This window comes from Microtus ochrogaster, chromosome 8 (genome assembly GCF_000317375.1).
Source record: "Microtus ochrogaster isolate Prairie Vole_2 chromosome 8, MicOch1.0, whole genome shotgun sequence".
NCBI classification, from domain to species: domain Eukaryota; kingdom Metazoa; phylum Chordata; class Mammalia; order Rodentia; family Cricetidae; genus Microtus; species Microtus ochrogaster.
The window spans coordinates 71,334,939-71,351,975 of record NC_022015.1 but is presented as its reverse complement, the minus strand read 5'-3'; the positions used below and the strand labels follow the sequence as shown (position 1 = coordinate 71,351,975).

Sequence of the window (17,037 nt, the reverse complement as noted above, 5' to 3'; positions counted from 1 at the left end):
CAACTGTTAGCATGGCAGTGACTGATTGTTCTTGTGGAGGCAATTCTAGGATCAACCAGATGTCTAATCTGACATTTTTGTCATTACACCCAAATTCTAGCTTAAAATCAGATAGGCAAGTTAATACTAACCCCCACTTAATCCTGAATAAGCCTAAGTGTCATTTCAGCAGAGAGTGATTATTAGGGTTAGGGTTAGAACAGACTGTGGTCTGTGGTGAGCACATAGCTGTGGAAGAGCCCCAAAGGTGCCTCATTAATACTTTCCCATTTATTTGAGCCCATAGGTACTGGTGGTGTGGGAACCGTACTAAGACTGGCCTGGCAGCCTGAGTGTGTACCCAGAAGACCCTAGTGTTGTTAGAGCAGCAGGACAGAGTCACAGGGAACAAGGTGTAAGTGGAAGACCTTGATAGCTGGCAGATCTGAGAGGAGCTTTAAAGGAACACGAAGTTAAGATTAGCTGTTAGGAATACATGTAAAGAGAGAGCAGAGGAGACCCCACAGTTTCTCCTGCAGCATTCCTAAAACATGAGCAGTGGAAATGGAACCTCTAGAGTGAGCCGTAAGCCAAGGGCAGGGTGTCATCAGATGGAGGCTTGCTGAGTGTGAGGTGGCAGACAAGGAGACGTAGAGAGGACTCACGTCCACGGACCACCTCACGTCCACGGACCACCCCTACACAGTGTTTTAGCATAAATAATGTATGGTTGGATCTGTCCCTATAGCTCGCTCTGAAACAGACGCTCTGAAAAGATATGATAGAAAACATTCTCTCTGGCATGGATGGAGAAAAGAAACCTTATTGCCAACCCCAGACCCTTATTCTGGTATAAATGAAAGCACGATTTTCATTGTTTTACCATCTGGAAGCACTACCATCCCTTCTACTCTCAATCCAGAGAAGTTAAATCCTTTATGTGTTAAGGTCAGCCCTGCTTTAGGAATAGGGGAATGGGGCTGGAGAGATGGCTCAGTGGTTAAGAGCACTTGTTGCTCTTGCAGGGGACCCAAGTTCAGTTCTCAACACCTACATGCGGACTCATATTAACTCTAGTTCCAGAGGCTCCAACACCCTTTTCTGGCCTCCTCTGGCACCGCATGCACATGGTGCACAGACATGCATGCGGGCAAAGAACCCATGCACATAAGATAAAATAAATCTTTGGAGAAAAACACGAATGTAAAATTATATATAAAATACAGCTAAGGACATAAGGTCTGATGTCAAAGGCCAGGCTCTCACCTGAGGGAGGCTACGTGTGTAAAGTAGTGAACACAACTCAGGTGGTGCTGGCTGACAGTGCGCCTCAGTTCCAGCAGAAGGGGACTGTGAATGGAGCAGTATCCCCAGGAGGTGCGCCTGCAACCCCCACATGGTGACCCTCTTCCTTCTTCTAGGGCATCACATCAGTCACGGCCATTACAGTGCTCTATTTCCTGTCCCGGAGAATCCCCCTTCCTCGAAGGACCAAGATGGCAGCAGTGACTCTGCTTGCTTTGGCATATGCACAGGTACAAAACCCTTCTTGATCTGATGGCATTCCCCAAACAAAGTCAATGTTAATCATAGGTTAATAATAAAAAACTACATAAAAAGTATCAAAACACTATTGTCATAAGAGGAATGACAAATGGCTGGCTAATAAATACAACAGCATTTTAATATCAGAGAAGAGCATCTTAACGAATATCATTTTGTGGCTATCATTCTAAATTTGGGTGTGGGTGAGCAGGCAAAGAGATAATGTTATTAGCATGGGTACAGGAAAATGGATACATTTAGATATTCTCGATGAGACCATGAGTCTATAATAGCTTTCATCAGAAGGCAATTATACAATATAATATCTATGATATATATGATATATAATGCTTTGGTACAGAAGACTGACGGTTGTATCTGCTGTAGAAATACCCTTCTGCACTAGGAGCTTTATGTGAGGAAACTCATAACTGTGGTATTAAAATTGGAAGCAAACTAAAGCAGCCATGGCATGTCTTTGCTGTGGAGCACTGCACAGCAGTTTAGGGAAAAGCAAGTGACAGAACAACATTTTTAACAGCGCAGAACTGTATGTACCTGCATATTCCAACACTCGGAAAACAGAGGCAGGTGAGTTCCAGACTAGCCAGGTTTACATAGTGAGTTCTAGGCCAGCCAGGGCTACACAGTGAAACTCTACCTCCAACAAACAAAAATGAAAGCCGTATCTCTCAGTAACCACATATATGAAAGTAAGGCATATAGAAACTGGTAACTGGCTGGGCGGTGGTGACGCACGCCTTTAATCCCAGCACTTGGGAGGCAGAGGCAGGTGGATCTCTGTGAGTTCGAGTCCAGCCTGGTCTACAAGAGCTAGTTCCAGGACAGGCTCCAAAACCACAGAGAAACCCTGTCTTGAAAAACCAAAAAAAAAAAAAAAAAAGAGAGAAACTGGTAACTGTAACTACTGACGTAGAATAAGACAGGTAGATGCTGGGTATGGTAGCTCGTGCCTGTAATCTTAGCACTAAGGAAGAGGGTTGCTAGCACCAAGAGTTCCAGGCCAGCATGGGCTAGAGTAAGACAAAGGAATTTTAGGTTTACCTATTCTATTTAAATTTCATTGATTTACGTATTTTACGCTTGCTTATGGGCGTTAAATACACGCTTTGTCATGCTCTGATATGCCAGCTTGGATGTTTGTGTATCTGGCTCACACGTGCAGTCACTTTCAGTATTACTAGCTTTCTTCTTTTTTCTACAACAGGTGACCTTGGGCATTAGCACTCTGCTTATGTATGTTCCAACTCCTCTGGCTGCCACACACCAGTCAGGCTCCTTGGCACTGCTTAGTGGTGCCCTTTGGCTCATGAATGAACTCCGAAGAGTCCCAAAATAATTCTGAGAATCGCTAGGACTGAAACTATCTTGGTAATTTATCAGCAAGCACAGGAACTTAGGAGGGCGGCCTTGACATGCCACATGGCTTACACATTGGTCATGTCTCTCAAGACTGTTAGGAGATGGACACCGGATCAAGAATGTCACTAAGGTGTCTTTACACCAGAGATTTCCTTTAAAATCTGCTGCAGAAATAAGTGTCCGTCATTTGCTGCTGCTTACTAGGCAGTCTGGCTTTTCTTAGTGTTAGGAAGATCTTGGATTTCCTTGTCCCTGTGCTGCAGAATCCTGTCCACTAATCAGGCTGGTGGTGACAGTGACAGACCCAAGAACAGGTGGACCAGTCAACAGGTAACTGAACGTTGGTTTGTGACCAACATCTAGCGTTGTTATATCTTCTTAAGCACCTATTGAGCTAGATTTTGAAGTGAAGATCCTTTTATGTGTGTGTTTGTGTTAACATATGCCATGTGTGTACATAATGCCATGGTGGCCAGGGAAAGTGCTGGGTCCCTTAGAGCTGGAGTTATAGGCAATTGTAAGCTGCCTGATATGGATGCTGGTAACCAAACACAGGTCCTCCGGAAGAGCAGCAAGCACTCCCACTAGCTGAACCACCTCTCTAGTCTTGGAGTGAATATTATTAAAATTAATTGTTAGTCGGGCAGTGGTGGCACATGCATTTAATCCCAGCACTTGGGAGGCAGAGGCAGGTGGATCTCTGTGATTTTGAAGCCAACCTGGCCTACAGAGTGAGTTCTAGGACAGCCAGGGCTATTACACAGAGCAACCCTGTCTCGAATACCCACCCCACAAAAAAAAAAAAAAATTAAATGTTTACAATTTTTAGTTCTTAAAAATCATATAGAGCCGGGCGATGGTGGCGCACGCCTTTAATCCCAGCACTCGGGAGGCAGAGACAGGTGGATCTCTGTGAGTTCGAGACCAGCCTGGTCTACAGAGCTAGTTCCAGGACAGGCACCAAACCCACAGAGAAACCCTGTCTCGAAAAACCAAAAAAAAAAAAGAAAATCATATGGAGGCTTAGTATGTCTCACCTGAAGTTGCCCATTTGCAGTTTCTGAACCAGATGTGTTGTTCCACTCTAGTATTCTGAGTCTGCGTCCTAAAGGGTTCGCTCTCAGCGTTCTTAGTGTTTTCTTTCCCTAGTCCCAGTCCCTCGGAGCTTGTGCTGTTGCACAGGAGAGGTTCCCTCAGTCTCAGAACTCAAGACTCATCTTAGACCCACTCAATCCTAGCCCTTGGAACAGGAGTGTGGTGGGTTTTTGAGACAGGGTTTCTCTCTGTAGCCTGGTTTTATAGTCACTCTGAGCCCAGGGCATCCCAAGTCAGCTCAGGCTTCAGGTGTTTACTTCATTTTTCTTTGATTACAGTTGAGCATGTCTGGAAACAGAGCTGGTGTTTAGCTGTTTAACTGCACTGTGCTCTCTCTGCACTCCTGGTCAACAAGATCATCTTAGCTCTTTTTGTGTTTGTGTAATTTGCTGTCACCAGATACCAAATACTGAATGAACTGGTGGAAAATAATAGTTACTAAATTTATGTTCCAAATGTCTGTTTTAGAAAAAGCCATTGCACACTTAAAGGATCAAATAAATTTCCTTTAATGTTTTCAACAGTCTGTCAACAGTTCTGTCAATTGTTTTTAAACATAAAAGTAATTAAAACATGTATTTTCAATCAGCTAACCCAGGATCTATTTCTTTTCTTTTTCGAGCTCCATTGGGTTGATCAGGACATAACTCTTATGACATCATTTAATCTTTGTAAGAATTCACTTATTATTGTGTGTGCATATGACGGGGAGTATACACTGTGTACATGCATGTGCATGCAGAGGTCAGGGGACAAGTCGTGTGAGTTGGTTCTCTCCTTCCATCTTTGTGTGGGTTCTGGGGTTCACACTCAGGTTGCCAGGCTTGTGGTCTCACCTGCTCAACTGTCTCAGTGACCCAGATTTCTGTCTGGCCTACACTGAGATATGCTTCTACTGTGGCAGGGGTAATGACTGCCCAGAGTGAAGCTGGTCACAGAGACCAACTCTGGAGAATCATGATGCCAGTTTCCCTGCAGCCTTCCTTCTGGTCCTGCGGTGAATGGTGGGTTATATGTGGGCATATGTGACACAGAGCTATGCCCCCACGAGGGTGACTGAGTCGCCATTCCAATGACATTGCACATTTTCTGTTTATAAGCTTCTTGTTTATCAGAATATCCAGAACGATTCATGAAATGTAGGAATTCTACACAATTCTTATTGAATGTGAAGCATCTGGAAAGCAGTCCCAGGCACCTGAAACAGCACGGTGCAGCACGTCCGGCTCGAGGTCACCATGGAGATGCCAGGGCCACCGCAGAGACCACACTAAAGGTAGAAATCACGGAGAAGACAAGGCAGATACTTTACAGCTTCAATAAATATAAAGTGTGGAAGGAGAACTTGAAGCAGAAATCCTAGCGGTCAGAGTACTCAGGAGCCCTACTGGCTGAGTGGCCTGAAGAAGCTAACGAGGCAGATCCTGTACTGCTAGTGGAGCCACACTTGGAATGTGCCCCATGGGGTGGGCTGCTTAGGAATCGCCAGGACTGCCTTCAAATCATGCTGTAGCTTAGATTTGGGATGTCCTCCAAGGGCCCACTTGTTAAAGGCTTGGCCCCAGGATGGCACTATGGGGAGGTGGTGGGTCCTTGTAGGCACAGCTTCATAGGTCTTTAAGTCACTGGAGGACATGTGAGACTCCCAACTCCATCCTTTCTTGCATCCTGGCCATGAGCTAAGCAATTCTGCTTTGCTACCCACGCCTGCCAAACTGCACTTCTTCATCACAGGCACAAGCAAAGGGAACCTCTGAAACTTGTGAATCAAAACAACCCTTTTCTCTTTATGAATGATCTCAGGTGTTTATTACAGCAACTAGAGAGTAACACAACAGAGGGAGCAGACAGCAGGCTCTTGGGGGTGGGGTGTCTGCCAGCAGTTGGCCTATGTTCAGGAGGGCTCAGAAGTAGACACATCTTCAAGCTTGTCTGCCATGCATGCATGACTAAACATCCTATTACTCAGAACATTTTCAACTCTGGTTTTTATAAAAAAATGGGAACAATGGTCTCATAATTGAAAAAGTGGAAGCCCTTATATATGAGCAATTAATTCCACTTTACTATATAAAAGGTCTCTCTATTGCTCAGATTTCCAGAAGACTAAATGGTCTGTTGGTGCGTGGTTTTCCTCTGTCTTTCTAATAATAGTATTAACGAACAAAAAGAATGAAATACTAGGGCAAAGGGGAATGTAAAATACTACAATGGCAGCCTACTGGGATATAAAATAAGACAAAGATGGCTCAAAATAGAACCTTAATGAGCCACCTCCAGAGACTCCAGGATTGACAGAAACCCAAGTGCAAGAGCTTTTCCAGTGAGCTCAGATCCAAGTTAGGAGCAAGGTGGCGGCCAAGGACAGAGCCACTCAGAATTCAGAACACCCTACAAGTGTTTGAATTCAGTACATTCGTTCGTTACTCTGTTGTTAGTCAAAGGTGCCAAAGCTTGGTTCTGAGCCCTCACTTTTGAACATAGCAACTTTTGTGACACCGATCAAATTCTTACAAGTTTGACAGAAGTCCATCGTCCAGACAGCAAGGCTGAAGCTAAGCACAAACTAGGAGACTCTGAACCAGCCGCTGCTACTCCCAACTGAAATGAAGTCACACAAGTCCCATTCTGGAAACTGCCCAAGAATCACCACCAAGTTCTGTAATGAGGTAGAGAGCTCTGTTAGGCATTTGCACCTTCACTCAGATTGCAATTATGTTATTGGAATGTTGTGGTTAGGGAAAAAATTGTTCAAAGTTAAGCTAATTACGTAAAAGTAAAACCTAAAGTATTTTTAAAAAGAAAAAAAAAAAACACTCAAACAGATGGAGTGAAAACTGGCTAACAAGATGACATCACCCAGTGCAGGTAATGGGGAAACCCAGGACCAGTCATCAACCTTGGCTAGTGAAATGATGTCACCCAACGGGAGTGATGGGGAAACCTAGGACCAGTCAGGAGCAATGTGTTCAGTTCTCAACCATGTAACAAAGTCTTACGTTAATAAAGCCTGAATCCCATAATATTAAAACAGTAAATAGGATATAATGTACAAAACAAAAACTCAGACTAATTAAAATAAATTAAGAAATATATTTATATTGGAAAATGATAAAGATAGGCATCCTGAGATTTTTTTTTCAACTATAAAAAGAATGTAGGGTTTATCAATTCAAAAGGCTGCATGATTAAATAATATACAAAGAACACAAAGCGTTCTAAAGAGCAATACAAAGTAAGTGCTTGACAAATGGTAGGTACTGGTACCGTCAGGGTGAAGAGTAAATTCGGTAAGGAGGGCTTCAAAACTGGACAGCATACCTCCTCCCTCCAGCTTCTGTCAGCTCATGAATCACAGCCACTGTTAACAAGATCTCCCAAGAACACCAAAACTGGTACATAGAAACCAAGATGAAATGAAAAGTTCCCTGAGGAGGCAAATGGCTAGCAAAAACATTTTTGTCATTTTAAAGCAGCATTAAAAAGGCAAAGGCTCACTCATAGGGCATAAAAAAATAGAATTAAAGAGAACCTTAAATCTGAAAAGAAATGTCAATGCCAGTCCTGATGGAAAGTAAAATATGTAAAATGAAAGCATCTTTGACAGATGACTACTTATCTGATGTGCACCCACAGTGGTGGCAGAGCTATAATCACAGCACTCGGGAGGCTGAGGCAGGAGGATCATTGAGTACCAGGCCAGCCTGGTTACATAATGAGACCCTGCCTCAAAAGAAAAAAAAGAAGAAAATAGTTTAGAACTTGCCTAACCACAGAGCTAATATACTTATTTATCTTCACCTTGGCTTAGCCCTAGGGCCATCTTAGTTTTTCCCATTTCATAAAGTATTTTGTTTCTGTTCCCAGTATGGAATCTGTTTTCAAAGAAGTCCATTTTTATTTTTTAAATTTAGAATTTTTTTTTCTCTATTCTAACCCTACAAATAAAAGGCTTTGGCAAAATGAAAAGGAAATGAGCCAGGTCTGGTGGTGTACACCTTTAAACCCAGCACTTCGAGGAGACAGAGGCAGGAGGATCAGGAGTTCAAGGCTAGCCTTGGCTACCTAAAAAATTGTCCTCAAGAGACTTGCCTTACTCCCAAAAAGAAATCAAGCTACTATTTCTGCCCTGGGAACCATCCCAGGCAGGCCCCTCATGGGTCTATGGGAAAGAAAGAGTCCATGGGGGCAGAAGGAGCTGACACTTTGTGCATCCGAAAGGCTGGCTGCAGAGGGACCGGTTTCTGAGGCTGTGGTGAGTACATGCTATGGCTTTCCTCTCCCCAGTAAAGGAAGTGCTATTTGTGACATATGTCCAAACAAATGGCCAGCCTGCTCCATGGAAGATTTATCTAGTTATTCTAAAGTTTAGAATTTTCTCTCTTTCAAGCATTCCAAAAATAGGTAAGAACTTTGATTTTAAGCCAGGCATGGTGGCACATGCCTTTAAACCCGGCACTTGGGAGGCAGAGGCAGGAGGATCTCTGTGAGTTTGAGTTCAGGCCAGCCTTGTCTACAGAGTGAATTCCAGGACAGCAAAAGCTACATACACAGTGAGACCCTGTCTCAAAACCGCACCCCCCAAAAAACCCAACTTTGATTTTACTGCCTTTGCCCACTCTCTTGATACTATTCTTCCTTAAACGAAACAAAACAAAATACATCCCATCCCAAAGTACGTAAGATCTCAGCAGTGAAATGAGGGAAGTTGCTTTGAATCTTCTGCACAGAAAAATAGGCCTGAGACAGTAACCTGCAAACAGGCAAACCTGTCCCGGTAGTCTCTCCATTTCATAAGCATGCTTACGGCTCAAAAGGCAACGTGGATGCCCAGCAGCCTGTGTGGCACATGGAAATGTGTTCTGTACTAGTCAGACCAAGTGTCAGATAAAATACTGTCAGGTCATCAATGGATCATTCACTTCAAAGGGGTCCGGCCTCTCGGATCTGTAAAACGTAATCAGCAACACTGTCAGGGATGTCAAGTAAGCAAGGAAGTCGTATCGTTTTGGTTGCCTTGAGATCCTGGTCCACTGAACCTCAGAGATCTTGGGTCCCTATTCAAGGCTGTGGATCTCCACAAAAGGATATCTCTGTTACAGAGAAAGCAGGGGCAACTGCACTTGCTGGAATGTCTCTGGCTCTATCAGTTGATCCAAGTTGACTTCAACCATGATTACAGTTGCCCAATCAAAAACTTGCTTCAGCAAGAGGGGGAAATACTACATCCCAGAAACACACCAGCTTTCTGTGATAAAGGAGAAGCATGCTTCACTTGGGCTAAGCTTGGTCCCCTGTGTTAGCACCGGCCTCTCACCACTTAGTTCCTCACAGATTACATTACGGCTTCTGAGAAAAGGTCCTGTCCTGGGCACTAAAAAAAAAATTAAAGAAGTAGAAATTCCCAGGCCGAAGCAGCATGTGAGGCCAGCTGATGAAAGTAAGGAATTCAGGAAGCAGCAGTCCCAAGGTTCTGGAGGTTCTCCGGTTCCAGTCCAGCCTCATGGCTCTACTTGCACCCCAATCATCGGCACCACTTGTTCAATCCACAGCAGGTCCAACGGAGCCGAGGCTCGAGTTTGTCGGCGGTGAATTCTATGGATTCGCAGAAGGTACAGGACGATGGCCAGCAGCACCACCAGGGTACAGGCGAAGAAGAGATAGTGATTGTAGACAAAGGAGAGACGGAACCAGCTGCCATGGGCTTGCCGGACACCTCCCTGCCGAAGGTCCCTAGGGGAGCAGAAAGAAGAACTGGTTTCAGAGTGAAACATTTGCTGTGATGTGAAGGACCGCCCGAGTCTATCCCACTTATCCATCCACTCAGACAGCCCAAGAAACCTGCTGCACTGACCAAGCAAAGCTTAAGGACATCCCCAGCCCAGGGCTGACTGGTGCCTACTGTCCCTTCCTGTCCCTGGGGCTCGGGTGCTGCAGAATGTGGAGACAAGCTCAAAAGGCCAATAAAACTAAGTTTTAAAAAAACAGACAAAACTGGTCACCTGCAAAATAAATTTTTTGTTGTTGTTTTTTGCAACATGGTCTATGTAGCCCTAGCTATCCTGGAATTCATTATTGTAGATCAGATTGGCCTCCAACTCACAGAGATCCACCTACCTCTGCCTCCTGAATGCTGGGTTTAAAGTGTGCACCACCACACCAGGCTGTAACATAAATCTTAAAATATAGTTTGTAAATACAGTACTAAGAATAGAGTATCCCTTGACTCCAAACAAGACAAATTGAATATGTCTAGCTCTTTAAAAAAAAAAAGGGGTGCACTATTTCTTAGGATCTAGCATTTATATGCATGAGGGCAGTTGTGGCCTGACCAGCTATACTATGACCTGGAAAAACAGCATTATATAAACTGAAGGGCGCTGGTCGTCTGACCTGGCTAGGATGCTACTCTTGCATCATTCAGGTACTAGATCCATCTTAGTTTATATGACCGACAATTATTGAGATATTTTGTGTTCTGACCAAGCTTACCTGGAGATCAGAGGGCAGAACTAGCCACCAGTTAACCACTGAAGCTGGGTAGTGGCAGCTCTCGTCTTTAATCCCAGCAATCAGGGGGTGGAGACAGAGTAATTAGGAAGGGTGGAGACAGGCTCTTGGAGGAAGGGATGGAGAAAGGGAGACAGGAAGGAAGCAATTGGCGGCTGCTCCCATTCTCTGACCTTCCAGGTTTTCACCCTGGTTTACCCCCGGTTCTTATTGATTAAGATTAATTAGATTTACATTTCATGCAATGTTTTTTTAATGTAATTCTTCAAAAGGAAAGATTTCATATAAAATATGGATTTCTGATTTCTCTGGACAAATGAGAACTGGCAAATGCTGGGACACCTGTGTTGACAGGAATCAGTACTTTAGTTGGTGCACACTGTCTGGTTCCTCAGGAGCCACACAGCCAACTTCCCTCACATCTGTCCCCTGTCTGCTTCCTGATCACAGAGTTTGGAGGATCAGGCACAAGAGAGTAAAGGTAGATCGTATTTTCTCTGAACCTGTCTAGGAAAGAGGACCTAAAACCTGTCCCAAATATCTTATAGCACATAGCAGCAAGTCATGGGACCCCGCAACTGGATGAAAATGCCCATCTTAAAACCATATCAAGCCCTTTTTCTAATGCTAGGGCCACCACACACTGTGCCAGGTCAGTGACAGCGTTTCTGGAATGGTTTACCCACGAGGAAAGAGTGCTTTGCCCATACAGCCTCCTTCAGCTCCTTGTCAAATATGTTTTACAGTGTGCAACACTTAAGGCTCACGTTTAGGTCCTCAGTGCATATCCTAGAAGCATTTAGTATGAGCCCAACCATAGAGTGATCCCTTGGAGGAGAACAGATAAAGCTGGCAAAGGCGAGGTAAGAGAGTCCAGACCAGTTCATCTCAACCTTTCTGTCTCAGATGGAAGGAACAGCAGAAGTCTCTGGAGGGTGGAGGAGTTGAGGGGTTCGCTCGTGAGATCTATTCTGAGGCATCGACCTAACATCCTCTGAGGTCAGCCTGGTGAGTCTGACTTTACCTGAGTGGCAGGAATCGGGTTTTATATAGAATGGCTCCCAGCGTCCACTGCACCTCTCGGTCATACACCAGCTGCGCCGTCTGCAGGTTTGGATAGTCGTAGGGGAAGTGGAACCCTTCATGCAGGACTTCGTACATCCAAGCTGACTTAAAACACTGATACCTGAGTAGCGAGAAGGAAGCTTTAAAAAATAAGTTTTAAAAAATAAGAAGAAAAAGATAACTAATGCATTCCTTTGTAGGAACTCCTGCTTCTCTGTCGGATGTCAGGCGACAAGCGACTAGCCTCTCCTTGCCTTGTCTTCTCCCTAAAGGGGAGACGGCAAAGGTGAGGTTGTAGCTGTGGTTTTCTCCTGTTTTGAGTTTCAAGATTCCTGTCCTCAGAGAACATCCTGAAATAACTGTGATGTGTTTGTACAACACCCATGATTTACATAAATGAAAAACCAGACTGGCAGAAGTTGCTGTCATTAGGGAAGCTGGTGACAGATAGGCAGGGGTTCATTGTGCTATTTCATGTTCGTGCCTTTGAATTTGCCTTTTCTCTTGTTTGCTTGTTTGGTTTTGTTTTCTCTTTGTAGCCCTGGTCATCCTGGAACTCACTCTATAGACCAGGCTGGCCTCAAACTCAGGGATCCACCTGCCTCTGCCTCCTGAGTTCTGGGATTAAAGACATGGAACCTTTGAATTTTTCAAAGTAAACATTTACAAATGGGAGGATTATGAATCCTTGAAAAAAAAATGTTGAAGCTAGGTAAGTTACATTTTTATTCTTTCTACTTGTGTGGTTTGAAAAGAAAACAGCAGTGGCACTACTAGGTGTGGCACTGTTGCAGTGGGTGTGGTCTTGTCAGAGGAAGTGTGTCACCGTGAAGTTGGGCTCTGAGGTCTCACATATGCTCAAGCTACACTCAGTGCCTTAGACCACTTCCTGTTGCGTGTGAGTCAAGATGTAAGAACAATCAGCTCCTTCTCCAGCACCACGTCTGCCTACATGCTGCCTCCATTCCTGCCTTGCTGAGAATGGCCTAAACCTCTGAACTGTAAGCCAGCCACCACAGTTAAAAAAGTTAAAAAGTTTTCCTTTCTAAGAGTAGCCATGACACGCCTTTAATCCCAGCATTTGGGAGGCAGAGGCAGGTAGATCTCGGTGAGTTCAAGGCCAGCCTGGTCTACAGAGTGAGTTCTAGGATAGCCAGAGCTGTTACATAGAGAAACCCTATCTCAAAAAACAAAAGGAAAACAAAACAAAAAAGAGTTGCCAAGGCAATAGTGTCTTTTCATAGCAACAGAAACCCTAACACACTACTTTTCAGTTAATTTTCTTTTTTTATTATTTATTTATTATGTGTACAATATTCTGCCTGTGTGTCTGCCTGCAGGCCAGAAGAGGGCATACAGATCGCATTTCAGATGGTTGTGAGCCACCATGTGGTTTCTGGGACTTGAACTCAGGACCTTTGGTAGAGCAGGCAATGCTCTTAACCCCTGAGCCATCTCTCCAGCCCCTTTCAGTTAATTTTCTATAATAAAACATTTAAAATAAAGAAGGCCATCACTTGGAGAGAGTGTCCTTTGGTAACTACTGGTTTCCTGCCGCAGAAAGGGGCTCACTATTTGGTCCCAATTCTACAGAAAACCAAAATCTGAAATAATCCAATTCTCCTTCTGCCTGAATCTGACTTGCACTGTTGAATGGTTCTCCTTTATAATCTGTCTCCCACGTTCTAAGGCCGTATATCTGAAGTAGACAAGAAAGGTACGTACTTGAGCCGATGCTCATCTGCATGTGGAGAAAAGAGGCCATTCTTGAATCTCTGCGCGAGCACTGGCCATGCCATGCCACAGTAATCCTGAAACAGGCACGGAGAAAGTGTGACACAAAACCACAGCGGTTTCTCCAACTCCCCACAGGCACAGCTGCTCCATGTTCAGGTGCGTGGAGCTACTATCTCACCAAGGAAAACAAATGGCACACCGGACCACTGGACACGACGCCATGACTCCTCTACTCTCATTGCTTTCACGTCTAATACGAAACAGCCCAAGCTGGCTCCTGAGGCTCTTAGGCATCAGAGAGCCTGAGGGTTAGAAGTAAGAATAATATCAAGACCCAGGGAGCTAGCTGCGGCCAATCTGTGAAAACTCATATGGGCATGGGGAGCAGCCATCATCAGACTGCCTGGGGGTCACACCTCTCAAAAAACTGTTTTCAGTGGTTCAGGCAAAGAACTTTGGTGACTGTCAGGTGCCAGGTGCTCTCCTATGTGCCAGAGGATGAAGTGGTGAGAAAAAAAATCCTGTCCCCATGAAGCTTACATTCTACTGGTAAGAGAATAAAGAAATGGGTATCACAGAGTGTGCAGGATGGCACAGTGTTGAGTGGGGAAAAAAAACAGGAAAAGCAAGGGTAATATGAGGAGGGTGGTAACTGTGGCTAGCATAGGGAAGGTGGGAAGACAACATTTGAGCTGGAATTTTAAAAAATCAAGGGAACAACCTCTTCTACCTCAGAAAACTTCCTAAGTCAACCAGCAACTTGGCTAAGCAATCATTTGAACCCTCTGTGTTCAAAACAACAGAATCTGAGGAATCTTTGTGACAAGAAAAGGACCCAAGTCAAGCCAGAAGGGAACCCTCGACTCGGGAGGTACGAAAGAAGGGGTCCTTAGAGCTGGAGAAGGAGCAGCATGAAGCAGGAGTGCCTCAGTACTCCTAGGACTGCCTCTGGGGGTGCGACAGCAGAAACTGCAGGTGCCAGTCTGCTGGAAGTGCACCCCAAGGGATTAACTCTGGGGGTACGACAGCAGAAACTGCAGGTGCCAGTCTGCTGGAAGTGCACCCCAAGGGATTAACTCTGGGGGTACGACAGCAGAAACTGCAGGTGCCAGTCTGCTGGAAGTGTACCCCAAGGGATTACATCTGGGGGTGCAATAGCAGAAACTACAGATGCCAGTCTGCTGCAAGTGTACCCCGAGACAACCTTAGGGAAGTAGAAGAAGAAAGAAAGCCTAAAATATGCAAGAGGAGACATTCTTTCCATCTCTGTCTCTCAGACAGATCACAAAATTACACAAAAATCAAAGGCATGCTTTGCTGAATCTAGAATGTTCCCTAAGACTCATGCATTAGAGACTTGGGCCCCTGGGTGGCACTGTTGAGGCATAGTGGGGCAGTCCTTCATTAGGGGTGGCCTTTACAGGACATTATGGGACCCCAGCTCCTTCCACACTCTTTGCTCCCAGTCTCATGATGTAAACCGTTTGGCTCTGCCATGTATTTCCACCATGTTACACCCAAAGCAAGGGGGCCAGCTGACCGTGGACTGGAACCTATAAACTGTAGGACAAAACAAACCTTTGTTCTTTAAGTTGAATATTGCAAGTATTTTGCTAAAGTGATCTTTTTATTTTTATTTATTTGCTTCTTTTTTTAGTGATTTTTTTTTATATTGACTAACAAAACCAGGTGTGATAACACACTCCTTTCATACCAGCATTTGAGAGACAGAAGTAGGGAGGCTAGCCTGGTCTCTATAGCAAGTTCCAGGCGAGCCAGGGAAACAAGTAACACAGACTCTAAACTGAGGCAGGGGCTACAGAGAACAGGTCAGATTTTTAGTTATGCTGGTAACTAAAAGTGTGAGCCTGTAAGTGTGTAAGCTCTATATATGTGCAAAGTGAATTTTTACTCTTTCGCTTAAAATATTTCTACCATCACTGGGGTTCACAACACCTTGTATCAACCTTATATCAGACCATTCTGACCTCTTACAGGTGTTTTGGAGAGTATATGTGTATGTATGCAAGGCAGGGGTATGTGTGCCACGAGTGTGTGTGTGCCCAAGGAGATCAGAAAACATTACCAGAGCCCTGGAGCTGGATTTTTACAGCAGTTTGTTGTAAGCTACCTGATGTGGGATTTCCCTCTGTATGCTGTGAATACCATTGGTTAATAAAGAAACTGGCCTAGCCTGATAGAGTAGAACAGAGCTAAGTGGAGAAAACTAAACTGAATGCTGGGAACTGAACACTGGTCCTCTGGAAGAGCAACAGTTGCTTAGCCACTTAGCTATCTTTGCAGCCCTGACTCTGGCTCAAACCAAGAGAGGAAAAACAGACCTGTCCACCAAGAGCACCGTGTAAGTCAGACACCTAGCAAAGGGGAAATATGTGAAATGACACTTCGGAGCCACAAACATCGGGGAAGCTGGAAAACAGCTAACTATTCACCATTAGAACAATTCTATCCCTCGATGAAAATACACTCATGGAAAACTAAACACATCCTATCAGGAGGCAGTTTAGCAGAGATGATCCCTCAACCTCTGAGGTCACTTTTTCCTCTATAAAGTGAGGCTCCTGGTCCTGAGAAAGACTCAAGTGAGATCATGCATGCAAAGCCCTTTGTACACTGCCTGGCACAAAGACGGCATCCATTAAATGGCCGCTGCCAGCATGAGTCATCCTGAGTATTAATGAGTTACCTGAGCAGCCTTGGCAAATGTTGGCCCGTGGTAGCGGCCACCGATGCGCAACACATCCTCCGTACAGTAAAAGAACTCAGAGAAGCCGTAGAACTCGCTGTTGTTGAAGTCGATCGGTGACTGGTAAATGCCATTCAGCGACGCCTGGCTGGTGTTGGAGCGGGCCAGCAGGGGGCTCAGCATTGCCCTACAAGTGGTCCAGTCGCCCTTCCCTCGGACATGCAGGACCTGACTGTTCCTCTCCACCACATCTGTGAGTCCCACAGGCAGGCAGGGGTCCAAAAATGGGTTGTCAGGACTCAGGCCTGTCTTCTGGCCCAGCAGTCTGTCACAATGACAAAAACAGAACGTGAGGGGGGCTGGTCCTGACCTCTTCTGAGGACTAAGTTCACTTCAAAAGCACCTTCTGATTTTCAATGACAAACCTAGCAACAAGGGCTGAGTGGAGTATTTCTAGGCAGCAGCAATGCATGCATGTTTAATTGAAGCAAATTAAGTTTAGAAACCAGAGAGCAGTGCACCAGTGATGGATTCCACTCCACCCTCTCATCATTGTGTATTCCCAGCGCAGATTCAAACAGGACCAGTGAATCTGCTGTTCTCCCTCTGCCTGCCTTCCCACAAGCCTCTGAAAAGTGCACGGGATTCCTGTTTAACACACAGCTGAGGGCTGGAGAGAGAGCTCAGTGGGTAAAGCACTCCCTGCACAAGTGTAAGAATGTGAGTTTGAATCCTCGGAACCCGTGGAACAGCCAGATGAGGCAGCGTGTGACTGTAGTCCCAGTGCCTTGCAGGGAGAGAGGAGGTAGACAGAAAACTCCCCGGAAGCTAAAGGGCCGGCAAGCCCGGTGTGCACAGCAGTGAGCTGTCAGGGCCGGTGAGCCCGGTGTGCACAGCAGTGGACTGTCAATGCTGGTGAGCCCGGTGTGCACAGCAGTGGACTGTCAGGGCCGGCGAGCCCAGTGTGCACAGCAGTGAGCTGTCAGGGCCTGTGAGCCCGGTGTGCACAGCAGTGA

At 45.2% G+C, this 17,037-nt stretch overlaps 2 protein-coding genes across 2 annotated transcripts in view; one reads left to right on the top strand and one right to left on the bottom strand.

The window, feature by feature from the left end:
• LOC101984092 (cytochrome c oxidase assembly protein COX15 homolog) overlaps positions 1–3,546 on the top strand; it is a 13,987-nt gene extending 10,441 nt beyond the window's left edge. Inside the window, exons 8-9 of the mRNA XM_005352326.3 lie at positions 1,401–1,514; positions 2,753–3,546. Coding sequence (XP_005352383.1) covers positions 1,401–1,514; positions 2,753–2,884 — 246 coding nt within the window. The 3' untranslated portion in view covers positions 2,885–3,546. The remainder of the gene's footprint in view (positions 1–1,400; positions 1,515–2,752) is intronic.
• A 4,988-nt stretch (positions 3,547–8,534) lies between these two features.
• Positions 8,535–17,037, bottom strand: part of Entpd7 (ectonucleoside triphosphate diphosphohydrolase 7) — a 42,478-nt gene continuing 33,975 nt past the window's right edge. The window contains exons 10-13 of the mRNA XM_005352323.3: positions 16,022–16,346; positions 13,303–13,388; positions 11,537–11,698; positions 8,535–9,735 (exon numbers count right to left, since the gene is read on the bottom strand). Of these exons, the coding sequence (XP_005352380.1) occupies positions 9,504–9,735; positions 11,537–11,698; positions 13,303–13,388; positions 16,022–16,346 (805 nt within the window). The 3' untranslated portion in view covers positions 8,535–9,503. The remainder of the gene's footprint in view (positions 9,736–11,536; positions 11,699–13,302; positions 13,389–16,021; positions 16,347–17,037) is intronic.